Below are 21,332 nucleotides of genomic sequence, written 5' to 3'. Positions count from 1 at the left end.
AATAGTGGGGTGTGTGAAACCTATTGATTTTGCCCACTCTTCTGCTCCTTGACATTGCATCAGATGCATTTTGCTGCGGGCTTTGTTACATTTTGAGCTACTCAAAAATCAAAAACGGCAGAGCAAAAGCACGGCTGATGGACTGAATTATGATCAAAGGCAAAACATGACTGTGTAGTAGCTGAACATACACCGTCGACCGAAAACACGGCAGGAATTTTAATGAGTGGAATGAAATGAAAATGAGCAGGCGAAATGACAGGCGGGATATACTACAAAAGATTGTATTTACTCTGTGAATGAGCAAAGAAATGACAAGACGGAAAGAGGTGCACCAGGCTGGGATCAGCAGTGAAGACAAGATGCATTTAAACTGTGTTTCTGTCTTTGTGGGACAGCACGTGAGGTTGTGTTACTCGTGCTTCACAGATTGGTGAGTTAAAGTTATTTTAAAGTCTTCAACTCTTAAAATGCAGTTATGCATCATCACCTGTACGTATTCCCCAAAGTGCTCAGTACAGTGCTGTTTCTCTTTGAGTACCTGAGGAGCTTTTGTCTTTCATCGGCGTCATATATCCGTCTTCGTCGGTGTCCCCTCGGGATGCTCTCTCACCCAGGAAGATGGTGGGGTCCGCGCTGTACCTCTGGGCACCGCTGTCCTCCACCCCAGCCGGGCTCAGGCTCTTCTTATGCAGGCTCCCGTTGCAGCGTTGGTCCTCCAGGGCCGGAACGGATCCGCCTGTGGCTTCCTGGTTCACGCAGGCTTGGGCACCAGCCACGGAGCTCTCCGCAGGGTTTGGACCACCGTCTCGATAGCCAAACTGGTTCTGTGGCAAAGGGTGGGTTGTGGATATGAGTCAGGAAAAATGCTTTCTGATGTTACTGAGAAAAAAAAGGTTTAATTTTCTTTGGTCTAGGTAACTTTAAGGCATGTTTTGTTTGGTGATCGAAGAGCTGGAACATTATCTGACAAGCCAAAGTAAAGATGTCTATAGTTCAATTGAACAACAACAAACACACGGCGCGAATGCCAAAAATAATAAAGTTTGAGTCTGAGTTTCAGCCAGCTGTATGCCAACCTACAGCAGAGGAAGTGAGACTTTTAACCCATGCAGCTGCCTGTTGAAGGGAGAATTCTCCAACAAAGTTCTGCCGATGTAGTCATAAGCCTTCAGGGACTGTGAGGGGCAGCCGGGCGAAGCTACGATTCAAACACCTGAACCTCAAAAAAGAACACAAAACCCCACAAGAAAATACAAAACATGACATGCGAATCAAAGGGCTTCTTATGGTGCTGTGTAAGCTTGCCGTAGGCTATTTAACCCAGGCCCACTCCTGTGCGCTCTTGCCAACTGCTAGCGCTACTGCAGCAATTACAGGAAGCAGAGCTACAAAACACAACAGAGCGAGAGAGGAGAAAAAAAAGGAAACATCCTGGGGTTATATCTGTCCAACTACTCCCACCGTCTTCCCTCCTTTGCAATCAACCTCCCCCTCCTCCAAAACTTCTCTGTTCATCCCTTCTTCAAAGCCAGTCATTATCCGCTCCTCTTTTCAAGTACGAGCGTGAGAGTGTATCAGCCCAGATTAGATAACCGTCTGTATCGGGATGCGTCTGGGGTGGTGCAACCTGAATAACAAACTTCCCGTGGAAAAAAGTCGATAGATTTGAACTGTCTGGGCGTGTAGGGGGCTTTTGACTTGATAATCAAGAGCTTCGATTCATGATAGGGGTGTTGACCTTGAATACGGAGGACCCTGGATGGATTACTGGTGTGTTTTTTGGGGGTCGGTGTGTGCCCATCGGGGGAACAAAGATGTGTAGGTCACGAGGGTAAAGGTGCAGAAGATGCACAGCTGTGCACAAGCGCTACAGGGTGTACGCTGTCTATTAGTAAACGGCTCGGGCATTTTAAGAGAGCGCCTGTTATTTGCTTATGGAGCTCTGAGTAATGAAACCTGGGGCCTGGGGAGCAAGCACATAAAGAGCCCATGTTTAAGCCACACACGCTGGGATGGAAATGATGGAGGGGAGCCATTAGCAGAGGAAAATCATCGGTGTATTAGAAGTTCTTAACCACCTTGAGCACTTACAGAGGGTAGGTGGGCAGTTTTTGACCAATGATTCAGTTTTTAAACACAAGACATGCATTATTATTTGAAAATATTCAATCATAGGTGAAAGTTTGTTCTTCAACACCTAGAAATGCCAATTTAAGCAAGTATCTTCATGCTAATCTGTGTGTATGTTATGTAAATGTGTCCTTACTCTGTTGGAGTCGATGCGAGGCCTGGTTGTGTACGACGGAGGAGCCATGTTGAAACCTCGAGGCACCAGATACTCGTCAGCATCCATCAAGTCGTCCAGGTCCTCCTCGTCCAGAAGGCTCTGGAAGAACTTGCTGTCGTTGGGGCTGGGAAGCTTCATGCGGTCGTCTCCCTGAAAGAGCACACGAGTCATCAGCAGATAACTCAGGAAATATCTCAGCAGATCATGTTTTGATGAAGTTGTCTGGAAGTGAATGCATTCAGAACACACCTGGATGACCAGGTACCGCTGGGGGTCACGGGCCATTCTGCAGAACTCGGCAGCCAGCTCCTTGAACTTCGGCCTGCTGTCTGCGTCAATCATCCAGCCTGGGGGAGAAAAAGATGAAGCAGGAGAGGAAGATGAAACCAAAGTTGTGCTTGCATTCAGGATTTGTGCATGCATGTGTGTTTCTCCCACTCAAAGACGGTTAGAAAAGCGGCTTATTGATTCCACAGTCTTGTAGTTTCTTAACCTTTAGCAAGTTTTCTTTAGCGAGATTTTGTTTGAAAGACTACCGTTGACCTTCTGTTGCAGCTTCACTCAGCTGTGCCACGTTTCTAAAGCATGTTTGTTCAAGCATCCTTATGAGAGTGCAAAGAGGAACACACTAATTGAACACGCCTGCGTGGCGTTTACATGAACGCGGCTCCATACATTCGAAGGGCTAAGTGCCTTGCTCAAGGGCAACCCAGAGGTAGTTATTAAGGGAGAGGAAATTGTTTTGCATTTTGATCTCCGGGCTACTTTCTCTCTTCCTGAGGCGACGGCTGCAGTAAACACAGCGAATCTCTGCAGGTGAGGCGAGAGGCCAGGTGGTGTCTCAGCTCAGATTAGACAGTAAGCAGTCTGCATCCCTATTACATATTCCACGGCGGTGGCGGTTAAAGTGGGGTCTCTGTGCCTGCAGCAGTCCCCAAGGGGGATTGCCAGCAAAACGTAATTGCTTAATTTCATTTTATTTCAAATTTAGCACTTAACACAGTCACAAAAACAAAAACTGTTTATCCTCACTACCATCAAACCACGACCATTTCAACCATCACCAGCCGAGCTCGAGCTAACGCTGACCCTCTCTGTTGTAATCGTGCCTGCCTGTCTTCACTTCTATCGCCACCCGCCACCACGTAGCCACATTACCTAAATGAGGCGCAATTACTCCGGCAATCAAACTCTATTTCATCTTTATTGGGGTGGCACTGAGGCGGAGGGGCACGCTGTGTGACTGCACACCAAATCACAACGGCTCTCCGTCAACATGTAATTACAATTAATGTGGCCGGTTGCTGAGCTTCCTTCTGGCTTTTGACGGGGCGGCGTGACCCGCCAGTTTGACTCAGCTTGACCTCTTTTCGGCTATTTCTGATCACCGCTGTGACGCTCGCCTGACGTCACCCGATTCTTTTGTTTGCTCGCAAAGCTCGGGTGTTGCAGTGCTGCACTGTGAGGACATCTCAAACTCGTTTAAGAGGATAAACTGCTCAGTGACTGAGCAGATATCTGCCTTCATGATGAATGATAAATCAGGGATACGTGGGAACCTCCAAGCATTTTTGCTGCTTGTTAAGTCAAGTGAATCCCTTTGACCTCAGCATTTAACCCGAACCACCTAGTCCCTGGCGTTCTCTAGACCGGATATTTCCTCCACATGCTGGCCTTTAGACATCCTTCACCCTGACACTTCCCTAGATGGTTATCCTAACCCTAACCCTCACCTACAGTCCTACCTCTGAACCTCAGATATCCTCGATCTTAACACCTCACCCATGGAGTGTCCTCACCCTAGAATCTGAACCATGATCTCATCTTTATATTTAACATCCAAAGTGCCACTTACTGACCATGGATGAATGGGATTAACCCACTTTTGGATTTCACCATCTGGACCGGCTAAGGCTGGATACTGCCCACCACCACACCATCAGCGTGGTGCATTATGCTCCTCATAACTTGATACACCTTTGACTATACCAAACCGTGCACGTTGTTGGACGAAGAGTCAACGTGATAACCAGTACTCCTAACCCTAACATTAAGTCTTACGTGACACTCCCCTCCTTCTCCTCCTTCTGGGGGAAAAACAGAAATCAGTTGGCGTTGTTATGAGGCTAAATGGCTGAAGGGCTTTCATCGTTTGCTTTTGCGCCGTCAGAAGTCACTGGCAGTTTTTCATTTGGAAAAAAAAAAACAATTAGATATCGTGACATTTCCGCTGGATTAACATTTTTGTCATGGGAATATGTTTTTCTGATATCGAGCTCCGAGCTGAGTCACGTCATTCCCTTTCAACACGTTTGGCATTTTAAACACTGTGCTGCCTCGTAATAAGTGCAACAGTAGAATAAGAGTAATAAAAAAAGTAAATTCGTAGTGCAGATACAATATTTGTTGAGATAATTAAAAAAGAACTGCAGCGGCATGAGGAAAAAGTCAGCAGGGAGAAGTTGTGATGTGAGTTTTTAAAGATTTTCAACCTCCAGCAGAAGTCAGGGTGGAGCGGTGACCAGACGGGTGCGAGGAAAAAGGATCGCCAAACAGTCGATAGCTGGCAGATCTCATAGCACGGGTTGGCATATATGTCTGGAAAGTTTCCTGGAAATATGGGAGGGTGGAAACCCTCACTAACACCAGCACCGAGGGTTCTGGATCCAGCCAGGGGAAGGAGCGCAAGATCAGACAGAGACCGGAGAATTTTGGGGGGGATTGAAGAGAAGGCGTGTTCTTTTGGATGAGTCGGGAGAGTGATGGTGGTGGTCCAGATGGAGGATGACACGAGCAAGGATGTGGGCTGAGTCCCTGGCGAGGATGCGGGCCTCCATGTTGCGGATCATAAACCAGCATCTCATCAGTTTCATGACGACGCCTCGTTCTCTCTGACTTCTCCTTCTCCTCTTTTCCTGCAGCCTTGAACCGAAGCCCCAGAGCTCAAATAACACCTTGCCAGATGAATATTAAAAATATGAACCCTTTTATTAAAGCATAACTCATCTGTGACACCTCAAGCTGAGTTTATGAACACGATTTAAAAATACGCATTTCACAACACTCCCTGTGTCGGAGTGCTGCTTTGTAAGACTGTCTAATGCTGCCACCTGCGGCTGAGGGAACATTACGTTAAGAAACGCGTGATTTCATCCTGATGACTCATTTTTATATGTGATGTATCAGATTTAAGTGTTACACACTATTGGTCACTGAGCTGTTAATGATTTTGATAATTGATAGTGTTTACCTCACTGGATGAGCTCAAATCAGTTTGTTCCATTTTTGTTTTCTTGCTGAGAGTTAGATGAAAAGATTGATACCAGCTTAGTCTGAAGGCAGCAAACCTTACTATTATCTCCTGTTATGCTTACACTCCAACATCTTAGAGGATTTTATTTGTTCAATCCCTACAAAAACTAAAAACTCTGTTATCCATCTCCATGTTTTCATCCAAATATGGTCATTTCCGGCTCCAAAAAAACCAAGATGTGTGATGTCACAGTAGATTTACACTTGGTAAATACTCTAAATTTGACTTATCTTTGCTTTCAGCATCGTGGATTTCATCTGTGACTGTGTATGAACATATTTTACACACATGCATGTTTGTGAGTGCATGTTCATGGGCTGTTTGTGAGTGCGTTTTCTCACATTTAACCATGACCATGTACACATCTATGGTGCAAATGGGCGGCTGGGGCAGACGCTCCCCTTTCTCCAGGATGTCTGGGATTTCTCGCGTGGGGATGCCGTCGTACGGCTTGCCTCCGAATGTCATCAGCTCCCAGATGGTCACTCCTGGAGGATGTGGTGGGAGGCGGGAGTGAGGAAAAAAAAAAGAAGAGAGAGACAGACAGAGAGAGAGAGAGATGGGAGGGTGAGACAAAGTGCTGGCGAACAACAGAGAACAAGATAAGCAGACAGATAAGGGGGCGAAAATGCAAATGAAACAGGATTTCAGGTCATTGTCTTCTTTCCTCCCACAGATCCGAGCAGAAGAAACAGTGACGTCAACAACAAGGGATTTATCACCCACCGTAACTCCATACGTCACTCTGATGGGTGAACTTCCTGTAGTGGATGCATTCCAGAGCCATCCATTTAATGGGCATCTGAGGAGAGGAGGATAGATACATGAAGAGAATTATAAGCGTCACTCCTATTTATTTACATTTGAACTGCAGACTATTTCCAATCATGCTACGCTGCTCATCAGCTGCCCTATCTTTTAATCCAGCGCCTGTGAGATATCGGCAAATCGACGGTGCTTTCAACCGTAGTTTTGCTTTGCTCAATATTACTCAAGTAGTGTGATTGATCGGCTTCAGTCTAACCCCGGCGTCGTCAATAACGAGCGTGCTTTTTAAGATACTAAATGAGATTGTATCGGCCATTTGTCGCACATTATCTCCATGGCCTGTAGGCTTAGAGCAGGCGGGGTGTGAAATAGTAATAACAACAGGCCCTTTGACATTCCCGACAAGGACACATCGCTGTATCCTAACTGCCGTATGATTTCCATATTGACTATGGAGGGGAGTTTTCAGCCGTAGAGCCCACTGAACAAGGCAATTATCTAGCCCTTTTGCATGTGAACGCACACGCTCCGGTCATTTTCAAATACAGCCCCCCTCCTGCATTTTGTGCCACGCGCCTCCTCTCCGGGGGAAATGAACAGGAAGAAGGGAAATGAAACGCTCCAGGTTGGAAAAATGCGTCGCCTCCGCTTTCATCTCTGTTGATTTATCCCTCACAGTGCATCTATTTTTACGGCACACGCGTGTGTAGATCTGCTGACAGCGGCTCCCCTCCATTTATCGAGGCGTCCGTGAACGGCAGTCACTCAGACGGTCACATCAGGAACACTCCTGGTCCACCTTAAGGCCTCCAGCTGAATAGATGCAGCGAGCCAATTTAATAAAAGGAGTTGATCAGGACAATTTACATAGCAAGTCTCAAGCGAGGAGAAGGGGCTCCTGATTAATGTAGTCCGGGTCCCCAAACAAAACCAACTGATTGGAACTGTGGCTGCATTATTTGTTCGGATAAAGTGCCTCGAAATTGCGTTTTCACTGAAACTCAGTTCACTAGAAGCACAGAACACATTCCTCTCTGCTTTGTGCTCTGCCTGGTTACATTTGGAAACCTCATCCACGTTGAAATGCCTGCTATGAAACATCTCGTCCTCTTTTTTTGATCGGCCGGGTTCAGGTGCATGCTGTATTTTGTTATGACTCATGTACATCGTTCCTGTTGCCAGACCAGCGAGCGGACAGACAACAGAGATTTAATCTGACTGTTACCGCGGGCGTAAAGTAAAATCACTTTTTTATGCTCGTCTGACAAAACAAACAAGTTAATGACGACTGCTGTGCTGTCTGATTGGCTGTATTGATATCAGAAATGAGTGATCGCAGAGGCAGTTAGAGGTGACAGAAAGTTGTCTTTACTTCTTAACTGCAGTCGTTTTCAGTCGTATCTGTGTCTGTGGATGCAGGTTTTTATCATAAAATACGTGCAAAGAAATTCAGAGTAAAGAAACATTTGAAGAATAAGAAGTAGAAAAAGAAACATGAGGGATAAAAAGACTGCAAATGTGTGCCATGTAAGTATTAAAAATTCAAATGTAATTGGCCGGGATGTGTCTACGTGGGCTGTGTGATTTTTCAGTGTATAAAAAATGTAAAACGCTCATATGTCACAGCTGTAAAGGAAACTATAGAATAACATTTTTCATTTTAGGTCAATTTAGTCCTGCTGTGAGTCCTGACATTAATATTTAAGAACCGGATCTTAGAGGAAAGACAATCAATTACTCGTTTAAGGACCAGTGTGGAAGTATTAGTGCGTCTAGGGCTGTACTCACCCGCTGGGAAAGAAAAACTAACTTCAGTTTGAGCTGCAGCAGCCAACTCGTCTTTATTTCTTAATTTCAGACATGTGATCGCCCGCAGTGATCTCCCGCTATTCAAACAATAAATTGAATTTAAAGAATCATTTTCACCTCAGAGTTCTGAAGCAGAGACGTTTTTTTGAAGCAACAGTGAGCTGGAAAAATCTGAAAAACACGACTGAGGTACCTCATCATGTAATTAGTATAGTTTGTATAAAGCGTGCTGATGGTTTACATCGGTTGGTACCGTACAGCTTCATGTGTGGCTTACATGCAGCCTCGCTAACTTCCCGTCACCAGTGCTGACCTTTTGTTTTCTTACTTTTTGGTTGCAGTATTTGACTTTATGTAAACTGTCCTGTGTGTTAAACTCAGATGGTACACACACACACACACACACACACACACACACACACACACACGCACACAAAAACACGCCTCCACTTACACCAACCTTGCCCCCGTCTGCGTTGTACTCCTTCTCGTCGGCGTCCAGCAGCCGCGCCAGGCCGAAGTCGGTGATCTTGATGTGATTGGGCGACTTCACCAGAACGTTCCGGGCCGCCAGGTCCCTGTGGACCAGCCTCCTCTCCTCCAGGTACATCATCCCCTGAGAGACAGAGAGAGAGACAGAGAGAGAGAGGGGGAAGAAAAGGTGAGAGATGACTATGAATCCTCTCATGGAGCCGTTTATCATTTCATATTCCATGATCGGAGCAGTCTGAGATCGTCGATGCGGTAAATGTCAGCACTAACATAAAATTATTGTCATAACTGTCATCATCATTAACCGCACACCCACACACACACATTCACACCTCATGTATATGACTGTAGCAGACAGGAAATGTGAGAGCTTCAGACTTTTGAGAAGAGTTCTCAGCAAAGATGCAGCGAGACACCCGGGGTGCACACTACAGACGATTCTTTTGATTTTATTGCAATGCACGGACATGATACGACTTGTATTTGTGCACTGAGAAGGATTTGGACCGAGCAGTTGGTACGACTAGAAGATAAAACAGGTGCTGGCTGTGTGTCTTAAAGTGTGCAATGTCAATATCTACATCTCGTAACGTGTACGAGCAAACTGTAATCTTCTTCAGTCATAAGTGAGATTGCGTCTGTGACATGTCGCCTCCTTGTCCTCGGTAATTGGAGCCATTTTCAAGGCGGCTAGACGGAGAGAGCGGTGGACGTCCTTCCAGTTTGTTAACGCTGATTATGAACACCCGATGAGCAACGCGGCTAACGTGGAAAAGAAAACAACAAAGCCTTGAGCGGGGAGAGAGCGGCAACTTTGCTTTGCAGCCTTAATTTGTTGCTCAATGGGCTGGATGGAGCGTGGACTCCTGACAGTCGCACAAAACACCTATTTGCAGCCATGCGAGCTCGCGCACACACACACCACCTTTTTTCTTCATGAATACACGCCGGCAGCACGCTGCACGGTTTCATCATGCCCTCCTGAGCACAGACACACTCCCTCGTCTTCTTCTGTGCTCATACGGCTGAACAAAACAGCCTGGCGAGGCCAATTGAAGAGTATTAGACTGGATGTTAAACAAGTGGATGCCACTTTGCGGGTGGATCAATAAAAACACCTTGGCGAAGAGGGAGGCAGTCATTGTCCTCGGCAGACAAATAAGAAATCTCGAGCGAGCCCCACGCCTCCTCTGGCGTGAGAGACCCGTTGCCCCATTTGAAATACTTAGGCTGAAAACACTGTATGTGTGTGTGTGTGTGTGTTGAAAATGCTCGTCATGGCGAGCCGCACCGCCTCCCCTCCACCCTAGACGAATGTGAGGATAAATCGATAGCGCCGACGTCTGGCTCGCCGCTGCCTGAGCCCTCATCCATCATCTGCCGGCCTTGCCCGAGACAGACGTGTAGACACACACTTACGCACACATGCTGACAGAGACCACCCGGACATATCTAACCGAGCGTACATGTAATATTTCTATCTGTCAGTCTGTTTGCATGTCTCTTCTTGGGACACTTCCTGATCCTGTGTGCTTTCCTCGCCAATATGAAGACAATGTGCTGGGACCAGGCCCAAAAACGCCCCCTCCCCCGTTTTTCTGAAAGTGTATTTAAAATAGATTACTTCTTGGGGGTTCGAGCAGACGATCAATAACAATGCTGATTACAATAAGCCCGAAGACGGCCGTGCCGTGCAATATTTATCCCCGATGTCGACGTCGAGAGGAATTAGGAATCAATGGCCCACACAGTCCATTAATACACTTCGACTTAAAGTGACAGGGCAATGAGGGGAGGCCATCGCACTGACAGGGGGAATGTACAGCAGCTCAAGGAGCCAATTAATTTTCAGCCACTCCAGGCGGTAAACACCAGCGTCCCAGTGGAGGATGTGGTGGGGGCCAGCTTTGGTTTCAGGTCGAGAGGGTCCTGCTGATTGTGCTGCTTTAACACGGCTCAAGTGTTGCGATCCCAGGAGTCCTGAAGTCCTTAAATATGGAATTGGATAATTTGTGATTACATGACCTGTACGCTGCAGATCGTACAGGAACTTATAGAGGAAGTAATTAAACCTGTCATGTTTGCTAAACATTAATGTTCTCACATGGCACAGTTTGAAATCCTTACTTCAGGCGTGCACGACTGTCACCAGGCGTCCAGCTTCCCTGATTGGTTGTACGGCTCAGTTCATTACTGCATGTTGGTCATTTAATGAATTATAGATTAGGCGTTCTTTGTTTGAGGACAATTCTGCAAAATCCAAACTAAATTAAGTTGCTGCAACAACAACAGCTCGAATGAATAGTGAATGAGTAAAGTAGCTGCCTGCCCGAAAGGCAAACCCGCTTTGTGCTTTCTCTCGGCCGTTATTTTTTCTGTGGAGGAAGCAAAGGCGCCTGCCTCCGAGGAAGGGCTGCTCACCACTCCAAACTTTCCACTGGGCTGCTGCTGCACTCAAAGTTCAAAGTATATGTTTACTGACCTTTAAAGGAAGGATGATGCACCGAAAAAATGAAGGAAAATGCGTCTTGTCTGAGACTCTTTGAGCTTCCTAATAAGTACAATGCACCGAAAAAGCTCTTACACCACACACTGAAGTATAACCACATGCACAGGAGTGAGATCATTTACCGATACAACCAAAGTTCGGACTTACATTGAAGTTCTCTCAGAAAGGCTGCAGATGTTCAGACGCTGTAAATCTGCACAAAGGCTTCTAAAGTTCATATCAGAGCCCTTAAGCACTTCCTGAATTGCAGCGAGACAGACCCACGTCCTCGTGGACTTAAGTGTGTCTTAAACTCTGTGACACGGTGAAATACAGTGAGGCTGTAACAAAAGGGGACTTAGAAAAGTCCCATACTTCCTTTATACATGTGAATACTTTTTATTTCTGTCTGTATTTCTTTTTTTTTTTACCTTGAACACACGTTCATGTTATGAGCAGAAATTTGTTCATTTCCTTTCCTCAATGAAACATCCAAAATATCCCCTTTGGAAAAATGACACAATCAAATGAGCTTTTCATGCCGTTCATAACCCGCGTCCTTTCGTTTAGATGTTAGGTTAGCTCTCGTTGACGTCAGGTTTGATGAAGAGCAGCACGGGCTTTGAAAACATTTAGCGTTTTCCCAGCAGCCAAAGAGCGCTTCGTGAGCCACATGCTACATCGAGAGCATTGAGGTTAAGGAGCCACCAGCACTGCTGCACATCCCAAACGACACTGGGGCAATGTTTGAAGCTCTCAGAGCATGAAGTGCTACTGTAGCAGCAAAACACTGGACGTTATGGAACTTTTGGATCGCTGTTTAGCCGAGAGCGATGCAAGAGTCAGCGGCGCTGTCACTCTGTGTCAGTTTGTGAAAGTGAAGATGTCAGCTGACAACACATCTGGATTTTTAACTCATTAAGATGTTAATGCCAAATTTCAGTGACTGTACGAGACGAACAGGGGGCGTCCTGCAGTTCATAGGTTATTTATTGGTCAGTTGATTCTGTTGCACATCTTTTTAAAATGCCAACACGGGTCTCCAAACTCCAGTATGAGTTGGGCTCTAGTCCTGATATTAAAAAACAAACCACCAAAAGTCCACCTCATGTGATAACCATCTTTATATCGTATCTCAAACCTCCCCGCTCTGTTGTTCTCTGCTACCAAGACAAAAGGTTGATTATGATGCTGAACTCGGAGTAATATGCGGGAAATAAAGCTTTGATTTGTTTTGTTTTTTTCAGATTCCTTGTGAGAAGAGGCGCCTCGTTGTGAATAATTACTCTTTATAGTTTCTCCTCCTCTGACCCGACGCCGGCTCTCTGGCAGGATAGAATCTCATTTTTAAACGACACCAAAGGTCTTTTTTCATCTCCGCCGAGTCCTGAATTGTTTACAGAGGCTAAAAGTTTTTCTAAAGCATGCAAACGGGACCGGGGTCACGGCTGGTCTGTGACCCCTTCAGCACCGTCTCTCCAGCTGCAAGAAGAGAAGTCTAAAAGATGTGAGTCTTCAGCAATGGAGGGAAAACAGGAGGATGAAACCAGGCGTGAAGAAAAAGAAAAGAAAGAAGAGGTGGTGTGTGGTGTGGAACTGCAGGGAGCGACACACCTCAGCGGGAGAGAGAGCTGTGGAATAAAAGATGTGAAGGTAAGCGAGGGGAGAGCGTGTGAGATTTAAAAACTTATTCAGCATGGATTTCCTGTATTTGTTGCCAGGCAACGTCATTAGTTAAATAGTTTTAACGATACAACTCTGAGAATTCATCGAGAAGAAGAAGAAGACGGGTGCTCGGCTTCAGAACCAGAACAGGTGAGGCGTCTGCTTTTTTCAGAGGGAGCGATAACAGCCCTCCCCCCCGTCCTCACTCACCCGCCTCCCACCGCCCGCCGAATGGGTGAAGAGGCAGCAACAATGTGCAGCAATATGGGACTGTCCGCACGCCGAGAACTGGGACCAGCGCGATAAGGAGCGCTCACAATGGCTCTGCTCAGGTGGCGCAGGTGGTCGTCTGTCATGCGCCGTGTGCTGCGCCGGAGATAGAATGGAAGGCATTCCCACTGAGCTGGCACTCACCGGGGTGTGTGTGTGTGTGCGTGTGTGTGTGAGAAAGCAGCCAGTCAATAGCCTCTCTTTAATCATGTGTACACTCACATGATCGTGTCTGAGCGTGATGCCCAAAGTTTTACAGCACGCAGCTCGGGTAATGCGCTTTGCCAGTGTACCGTGCTGAATCTCCATAGCAACCAATCAGCTCCAAACTGCGTCACCGGGATGGTTTGAATGGTTAATGGACGTTCCAGGTGAACGTGACACAATGTGACACATAACAGCGGCGGCGCAGCAGTCGGAGGGTGCAGGCCCATTTACTCCGCATCGAGCCACGGCGCAGAGGGGGAGGGGAAAAAAACACACCTATCTATCATTGAGTGTGTTTATGAGTGTGTGTGTGTGTGTGTGTGCAGCGGCGAGTGTGTGTGAGGGTTTGAAGGCAGATAAAGCAACGAAGCAAGAGAGGGTGAAATTCTCCTCGGTGGGAGTGGATCCTCAGAACAATGTCAGTGCTTATCGGTGCTTGATGTCTTCCTGCTTCTGTTTTTTTTTTAATTATATCCACCTCAAGAGAGGGAACCAAATGTAAAATTATCTAAGCCCTGTCGCCGTGATCTCAACTCCCCTGTGTGACGGAGAGATCCTTCCAAAATGTCACTGTGCAGGCAATAAAAGACCGCTGCTGGCAAATTTACATGAGCAAATGTCAATAATTTTGTGGCTGCTGCGGTGGAATTAGAAAGGGGGGTGAGGAGTGGAGGGGAAGGCAACTTTTTGTTCACCTGGGTAAAGATGGTGGTATCACTGAGTTACGATTCCTGAAAAGTTACTCTCAAATCGATAATTAGCTGCGACAAAAGGTGACATTTGCGGCCTGGAACATCCTCGCCGGTCGATGCCATCGGAGCATCAATTAATGGCGCCTGAGTGAAGTTTGGGACGGCCTGCGGGGCAGCTGCGAGGACGCTAATGACGGGTTTCATTGACAGCTCAGCGGCCACCGAGTTCGACAGGTGAACCAAACAGAGAAGAGGACGAGAGAGGGAGACAGAAGGAGCTGATCTTTCTTCAAAACGCACGCTCGACGCGGCGTTCAACCTTCACTGTAATGCCTATAATTTGTCCGCTGCTTGCTGTGACACTGAGAAGTTATAATTTTTAAATCACAGTGGGTAATTATCGCGGTGAGAAGCTGTCGTTTTGAATCGACGTGCCCGGCAGCTACGGAAAATTGTTCCGTTGACATTAACACATAAGCATGAAACCACGTCTGCATGTACGGAAGTGATTGACAAACTCGACGAACAGAAACTCTGACGGCGTGAGAGGATTCGAGACGGTGTGGCAGGAGAATCCCGCCGCCGTCCGTCTGCACTCCCGCATACGCCTGTGTCTAATGAGCCTCGGCTTCCGGCGTCATGAGTAATGGGTGTGTGCGGAGAGAGGTGACCGATCCAATCAGGCCTTCCTACCCAGTGGATCTGGCAGTCAAATCCCTCCCCTCATGCATCCTTGAGCACTGCTGATCCTTACAGATAATTAGAAAGACCCGGGGGGCTTATCTCTACACCGCCCGCTCTCCTCATCACCTCTTCCTCATTTTGTTGCATCAGCAGGGACGCACACGCACTCTCGGGGACTTGTCCACGCATATATGTGTGTGTGAAACATTTTGTGAATGCACTGGATGAAGGGGGGAAAAGTGCTCAGGGTGCACATTAGTTGGTTTTGTGATGTCGGATAGTATTACGGGTTGCGCTGTTTGGTAATCACGGCGTGATGTGCTTCCCGACAAGCTCTGAGATGCAAAGAATTGTGGGACTGCATTATTAATGAAGCCCCTGGGAAATGAAGTGCTGAACATGGATCACGACCACATCACATGCTGACAGCATTAAATCCACTCTAACTTAGTATAATGTCTTTTAGGGGGAAATATAGTGGAAATTAAATGTATTAGTGGCAGTGAACACATCAATCATTCACTATATATCATCACATATTTCAGCCAGTTTATATGCACACGTGAAGATCCTTTAATATGTAACTCCTCTGATGTTTCAGATCAGATCTGTCTAACACTGCAGTTTGCTTTTCATCAGCTTCATCATCGGACGGAGTTTTCTCAGATCTGTTGACATGCAAAGTTTTAATTTCATCAAATCCATGTTGAATTGACAGTTGTTGAATTGACACCAGTGTTTCCCAACCGGGGGTACGCGTACGCGGGGGTACTGCAGGGGGTACGCAGCGCATGGGGAGATTTTCTTTTTGAAGAAGAAGGCGTTACAAAAACTGTAGTCCAAAAACTCGTAATATTCGTAATATGACAACAGAATGTCTGCTGTGTAAGTAATTTATTTAATAGGCCTACAATTATTAATTACTAATTATTAATTTGCATTAAGTTGTGTCTAAAAAAGCAGGAGAGAGAGCCTGACAAGTTTATGTTCAGTTTAAGAAGATTAAATAAAATGATTTTCATCTATAACCGCTGTGTTATGCTCTATTTTTTTGAGAATTTTCAACGCATATATGTGTGAGGGGTACTCCTGAAGTGACAAGAAGGCTCAGGGGGTACTCAAGCTAAAAAGGTTGGGAAACACTGGCATAGACTAACTAGCGATGTAAGCCAGCTCATCCAGCTCCTGTTCTGGCACGACACCGGCTCCAGCATTCCCCTCACGCCCTGGGCCTGAAAACCTCCTCTCAGCTTTAATCAATTTTAAGTCACAATGTCATCAACTTGGAACAGGATGTAACTCTAACATGAGCATGCTGCATATCTGAGGTTTGACGTGTCAATGATGGATGCACTCATCAACCATTAACGAGAATTTAAACGAACGTTGTTGACAGGAGTCACGTTCCTCTTCACTTCATAGTCATAATTACCTTTCAGTGCAGAGCATCGCTCCCGCTCTAACACCTTTTATTGACATCTGGTATCTTAACGATAACATGCAGCAGTGGCATCTGGGATGTGTCAGGATATATATGCATTATTTAAATATTAAGAAGGAAAATTCAGGAACTCACACGCAGCATCTCTCATAGTTAAATATACACAATCATTACTGGTTCACCATCAGACTCAAAACAAAGCGGGTCATGATATCCTTCAACACTCGTCCCACCCCGTTAACCAGAATTTAACTTCCTCCGTTAAAAAGACTGAAAAGCATCAAACCTTCTGCAACAACACCTGCTCACAGGCTGTCCAACTCTTAAATCATTCATGTGCTGCTATTATTCCTGTCCGTGACACACTGTAAGAGTATGTATACATACACAGCATGGCTGGTTGTACTACTGATGGGTTCCCCGTGGGAGTGTTGCCTAAATTATTCATGATTAGTACTTCTACTTTAAGCAGCTACCAAAAACTTTCAGTTTGTGTTGACTCTGGTGGACAAACACGGTCGTGTTTTAGTGTTTGGCTGCAGGTGGTGGCATAGAAACAGTCAGTCTTGTCACCTTGTTTGCTTCTGTTGGTCATATCGTGGCTAGGACTGGGTATCGATTCAAATTCCAAGAATCGATTCGATTCCGATTCTCAAGACTGAGAATCGATTATCATATTCCGATCCAATCCGATCTCGATTCGGGTTAGTGTTATTAAAACCATTTTTTTGGTCGCCTGAAGCCCTCGTTTTCAACAACGGAATACGGGCGCATATCTTTGCAAATGTAACCCGCAATCGCCTCAGTTATTTTAAGAGAACGTACAGAAGTGGCTGGTAGTTGTAGTTTTCCTTGAGTGTTCTTTTATCTGTAGTTTTATTATATTCTGGGTGAATTTCCATTTTTCCTACGTTCATGAACGCATCATAGTCATTCCGACGGCCATTGAACGCACCTCGCGTGTGTGAGACGCCGTAGTGTCGTTTCAACACGGTGCACGCCTGTTTCAATTCAATGACGTGACTAGTGGGGTTAAAGTTCCCCGGGGGAAAATGTATTAAAATTTTAATTTAATTAAATCGATCTTTGGATGTACGAATCGATCTTAAGGAGTTAATATGCAAATCGATTCAGAATCGGAAAATCGATTTTTTCAACACAGGCCTAATCGTGGCATCAGTATTAAATTTAGACCATGCAAAACTCTTTAGTACCTTTAAATAACATTTTACTTCCTTAGGTGTGTGAGCAACGTTTTTGTTGTTCTTCTTCTATCCTCAATACCGCACGTACACCGACTCCTCCAACATGACTAACTCTGAGCATGCCCAAGATGTCTGTCTGTCTGACTGCTGCAGTGTTTTCAGAGAGGGATAAAGAGAGGATCTCAAGATGTATGAAGGTAATCCATTCGAGTCAAAGACGAGGAACAATGTGCTGGAGATAAAATAAGTCCTTGGGGGTAAAGGAAGGAGCATGGAGAGATGAACATCAAGCTTTCAGTTGGCCTAGTTGAAATCCAGATAGAAGAATACCAGAATATTACGCTCGCAAACTTCAAACCTATGGAGGTCACTAAAACACAGGAAATCAGTCAGCAGTGTAGATGTCTAAATACACGTGTCCAGGCAGGAGACGTTCCTCTCATTGAAATGCGATGACATGATGGACAACAAGAGCTCCGATTCAAAGACTGGAATCCATCCTCCAGTGAAGGAGCGGCGAGATTAAGGATATGTGCTGAAGGGGCAGAGAGAGAGAGAGGGAGGACGAAGAAGAAGTGTTGAGGCTTGGCTAATGAGTCCAGGCGAGATGTGTTTGCTCAGCACAGGGCGCCGTTTGCGGGGAAGCGAATGACACAGAGGGCTCCACACTAAGCTTGACCAGATTGGATCTCCTGCCTCTCGGGGTGGCACATCTGGGGAACCACCGCAGGATGCTAATCTACACATCTGTGCCTCCACACAAGAATATTAACACACATGGATGCACACATGTGAGTCCAAAGATCAGGAGCCAAGTTTAAAAAGACCCCAGATTTTCCCTGACTAAGCAGCGGGGGGTGTGTGGGGAAGATGTCTGCGGATTTAAGTGTGTGTTTATGTGTGTGTAAAGAAGCATGTACCGCTTATGCACACATGCCTCCATGCGTATTTAACCACGACGTAGAACAGAATCAAGCTGGCCTTGGAGAAATTATTTAAGGTCAATGTTCGGCCTCACCATTAAAAAAACGTCGCCCATAGCCACCATGACGGCGCAGCTCTAACGCCGTAACTGGAGGAGTTTCCCTGCAGGGCATGCTGTGCTGATGTGAGTCGGCGAGTTTGCTGCGAGGGAAAACGAAATGCTCCACTCTCTCGTCGCTCACCGACGTGGCCTAGATACGACAGTCATCCCAACTCTGCCCACCTCCCCTCCAAAAAAAAAACCCATCAGGAACCTGCGTCCGGCCAGGCTATCAGTGCCAAAGCCAATCGTTCTCACCGGCAGGACAGCGACTCGCTGAATCTATTCTACTTTCATTATGCTGAGCCTGAGGAGAGAGGCAGTGAAAGGAAGACAGAGGGAGAGAAAGTGAGAGGAGAGGCGAGGGGAGCCAAATTAAAAGACTCCCGTAGCCCCGCATACACTCAGTTCCGATCCCATATTTAATTCAGTGATTGATTTGTTCATTAAAATACATCCCAAACCTAATTATTCCATTAATAATCCAAAAACCTAATGGAAAAAAAATAGTCTGTATATATGTGTGTGTGTGTGAGAGAGAGAGACTTGGTTAGTGAGTGATAAAGAGAAGACGGAGACAAGAGGGAGATGCAGAAAGAGTCAGGAAGGCAAGAAACTCTGAAGAACTGCTTTTCTAAAACATTTGCACATGTGCAAACACACACACACACACACACACACACACACACACACACACCGAGTCACGCGAGGATACGTGGCCTGCAGGGGGAAATGTACACGGAGATGTAGGGCAACATCTGCTAACATGAGCAAAACGCCACCATGAAAACTGAAGAAAGGGAAAAAGGAAAGAAGACAGAGCTGCTTACATGTGAACAGAGGAAAGGAAAGAATAAAAGTAAGATAAAAGAAAAGGATAGTCCATGGATATAAAGATAGGAAAGGAGAGTTAAAGGGGAAAGGGAAGGAAAGATAAGGCAGGAAGGAAGGAAACTAAAGGAAGAGGAGAAAAGTGAAGGATGTAAAATAAAAAGGAAATGGCACAAAAAGAGAGAATAGGAAAGGAATAAAGGAAAAGGAAATGAAGAAAGGAAAGAAAGGTAGAAAAGGAAGATGAGGTAGGAAGGACAACCATGAGGAAATAAAGAAAAACAAAGGAAAGGACACGAAAAGAGAGTAAAGGAAATGAAGCAATAGGAAAGGAAATGAGAAGGACAGAAAAAGTGAGGACAAAGTGGAAGTAAAAGAAAAGTACAGTAAAGAAGAGGGAAGGGCAAAACATACGAGGAGAGGAAAGAATTGGACGGCATATAAAGAGAAAGATTCGGTCGGAGAGGGAAAGAAAGGAAAGGAGGGCAGAAAAAAAGGAAAGGAAACATCGAGACTAATAAATTAGAGGCCATTCACACAGATCTTTAGAGACCTCTGTGTGTGTCCTGTATAATGTGTGTAAGTGCATGTGTGTGTGTGTGTGTGTTGTAATGTGAGCGTCAGTCATTGTGTGTGTGTGTGTGTGTGTGTGTGTGTGGCAGTGGGGCAGCCCTGAGTGTGGCTGTAGATTAATGGGGGCCATTATCTCAATGCCCAAAACACTCAGTGATGAAGAGTCACTGCCTGGCGACGGGCCTCAGCCAATCAATTTGCGGCGCAGCGGTCACCTGCCCGGGTCAGAGCCCACATACGGCTGGTGTTTGTGCTGTTGTTGTGTGGGGGTGGAGGTGGTGGAGGAGGTGGGGGACTGGCAGACTGCCACGACATTACGGCGAAAGAGGGAGAGTTTCTCTCCGACCGGCTCATGATGTGACAGACTCATTTCACAGGTATGTATTTCACTTTTTAAGGACGGCGTCGAGCATCGCCAGGCCCCCGCCGTGCTTTAATTATGTCCTGATGTAATTGCGTTGGCGTTCTTTCATTCGGAGCGATGATTGGAAGGTTGCCTTTGTCTCGCCTCTGAATAGGGTGCGGCTATTAACAGCAAAGTAATGATGTTTACATTCTGTGAATCACGTCGTGATGGAGAGCGATGACTGCGGCGAGCAGAGCGTTTGTCTGTGTTTACAGTCTCGAGTTACCCATGACGCTGAAATAGAAGAGCCGGTCTTCAGTTGCTCCGTTGTGGGGAAGAAGGAGCTGAGACGGTCTATCTATGTTCCAACCCTCACGATATTTGGGTAATGACTGCAAGAATGAGATTGCTATACAATACAATGAGCTTCCGCCGCTGTAGGGTGTCTGGACTTGAAGTTGAGGAGCTTGGACATCCGGAGCTCAAAGTAGAGCTCCTTCGCATTGAAAGGAGCCAACTGAGGTGCTCCTGGGCGAACTTCTTCTGGAAGGAAACCCCCACGTGACACCCAGAACTCACTGGAGGGACGATATATCCGATCTGACCTGGAAACACCTCGGACGCCTGGAACTAAACCTGCTGCCACCGTGACCTGACCCGAGACAAGCTTAGTGAGCTTTGTAGGTGCTGTCAGGAGAGCTAGATGTTTCCACTCTTTATGGTAAGCGGAGCTAGTGGTATGAATCCTCTTATCTAACTTTTGTTTTCAGTCCTATCCTTATATACAATACTTCTGATAAATGTAGAGCACATCACGCTCACACAGTCCTTGGTCTCAGTCTATGTAGAGCACATCACGCTCACACAGTCCTTGGTCTCAGTCTATATGTTTTATATGATTTTTCTTCTTTAATACCACCTCTCTCCTGTCCTCTATCTTAACAACATGCTTTTCTAACTGAAGCTAACCGAAGGCCGAGCGAAAATTATTCTCCCCTTTGCGAGAACATTGTGTGTCTTCCGAAGGATGCTCTTTCTCCTGGAGAACAGGTTCCCCATCATTACCTTGAGAGCGCAAAGATCACTCAGACAAGCGGGAGCTCACGTGCCCAAACACATGAGCATGTGCTCGGAAACACTGAAACACACACGTGGAAATGAAAAGACACGAATGTAGAGAGTGAAAATACCTCGGAGCTATAAGATGGAGGGCCTGGAGAGGCTAATGTAACAG

General features: G+C 46.1%; 1 protein-coding gene across 7 annotated transcripts in view; it reads right to left on the bottom strand.

The window, feature by feature from the left end:
• The window catches only part of LOC104929362 (receptor tyrosine-protein kinase erbB-4), a 220,877-nt gene that overhangs the window by 5,506 nt on the left and 194,039 nt on the right, over window positions 1-21,332 (bottom strand). For 6 of the 7 annotated variants that reach the window (XM_027291409.1, XM_027291410.1, XM_027291415.1 and 3 more), the window contains 6 exons: window positions 8,635-8,796; window positions 6,330-6,405; window positions 5,945-6,091; window positions 2,540-2,637; window positions 2,270-2,440; window positions 542-827 (listed from right to left, as the gene is read on the bottom strand). In XM_027291409.1, the coding sequence (XP_027147210.1) occupies window positions 542-827; window positions 2,270-2,440; window positions 2,540-2,637; window positions 5,945-6,091; window positions 6,330-6,405; window positions 8,635-8,796 (940 nt within the window). The remainder of the gene's footprint in view (window positions 1-541; window positions 828-2,269; window positions 2,441-2,539; window positions 2,638-5,944; window positions 6,092-6,329; window positions 6,406-8,634; window positions 8,797-21,332) is intronic. The other variant, XM_027291411.1, reaches the window with a different exon arrangement.

Source organism: Larimichthys crocea, chromosome XIX, assembly GCF_000972845.2.
Source record: "Larimichthys crocea isolate SSNF chromosome XIX, L_crocea_2.0, whole genome shotgun sequence".
Classification (NCBI taxonomy): Eukaryota; Metazoa; Chordata; class Actinopteri; family Sciaenidae; genus Larimichthys; species Larimichthys crocea.
Note: the sequence above shows the minus strand (reverse complement) of the source record. Positions and strands in the feature narration are given on the sequence as shown.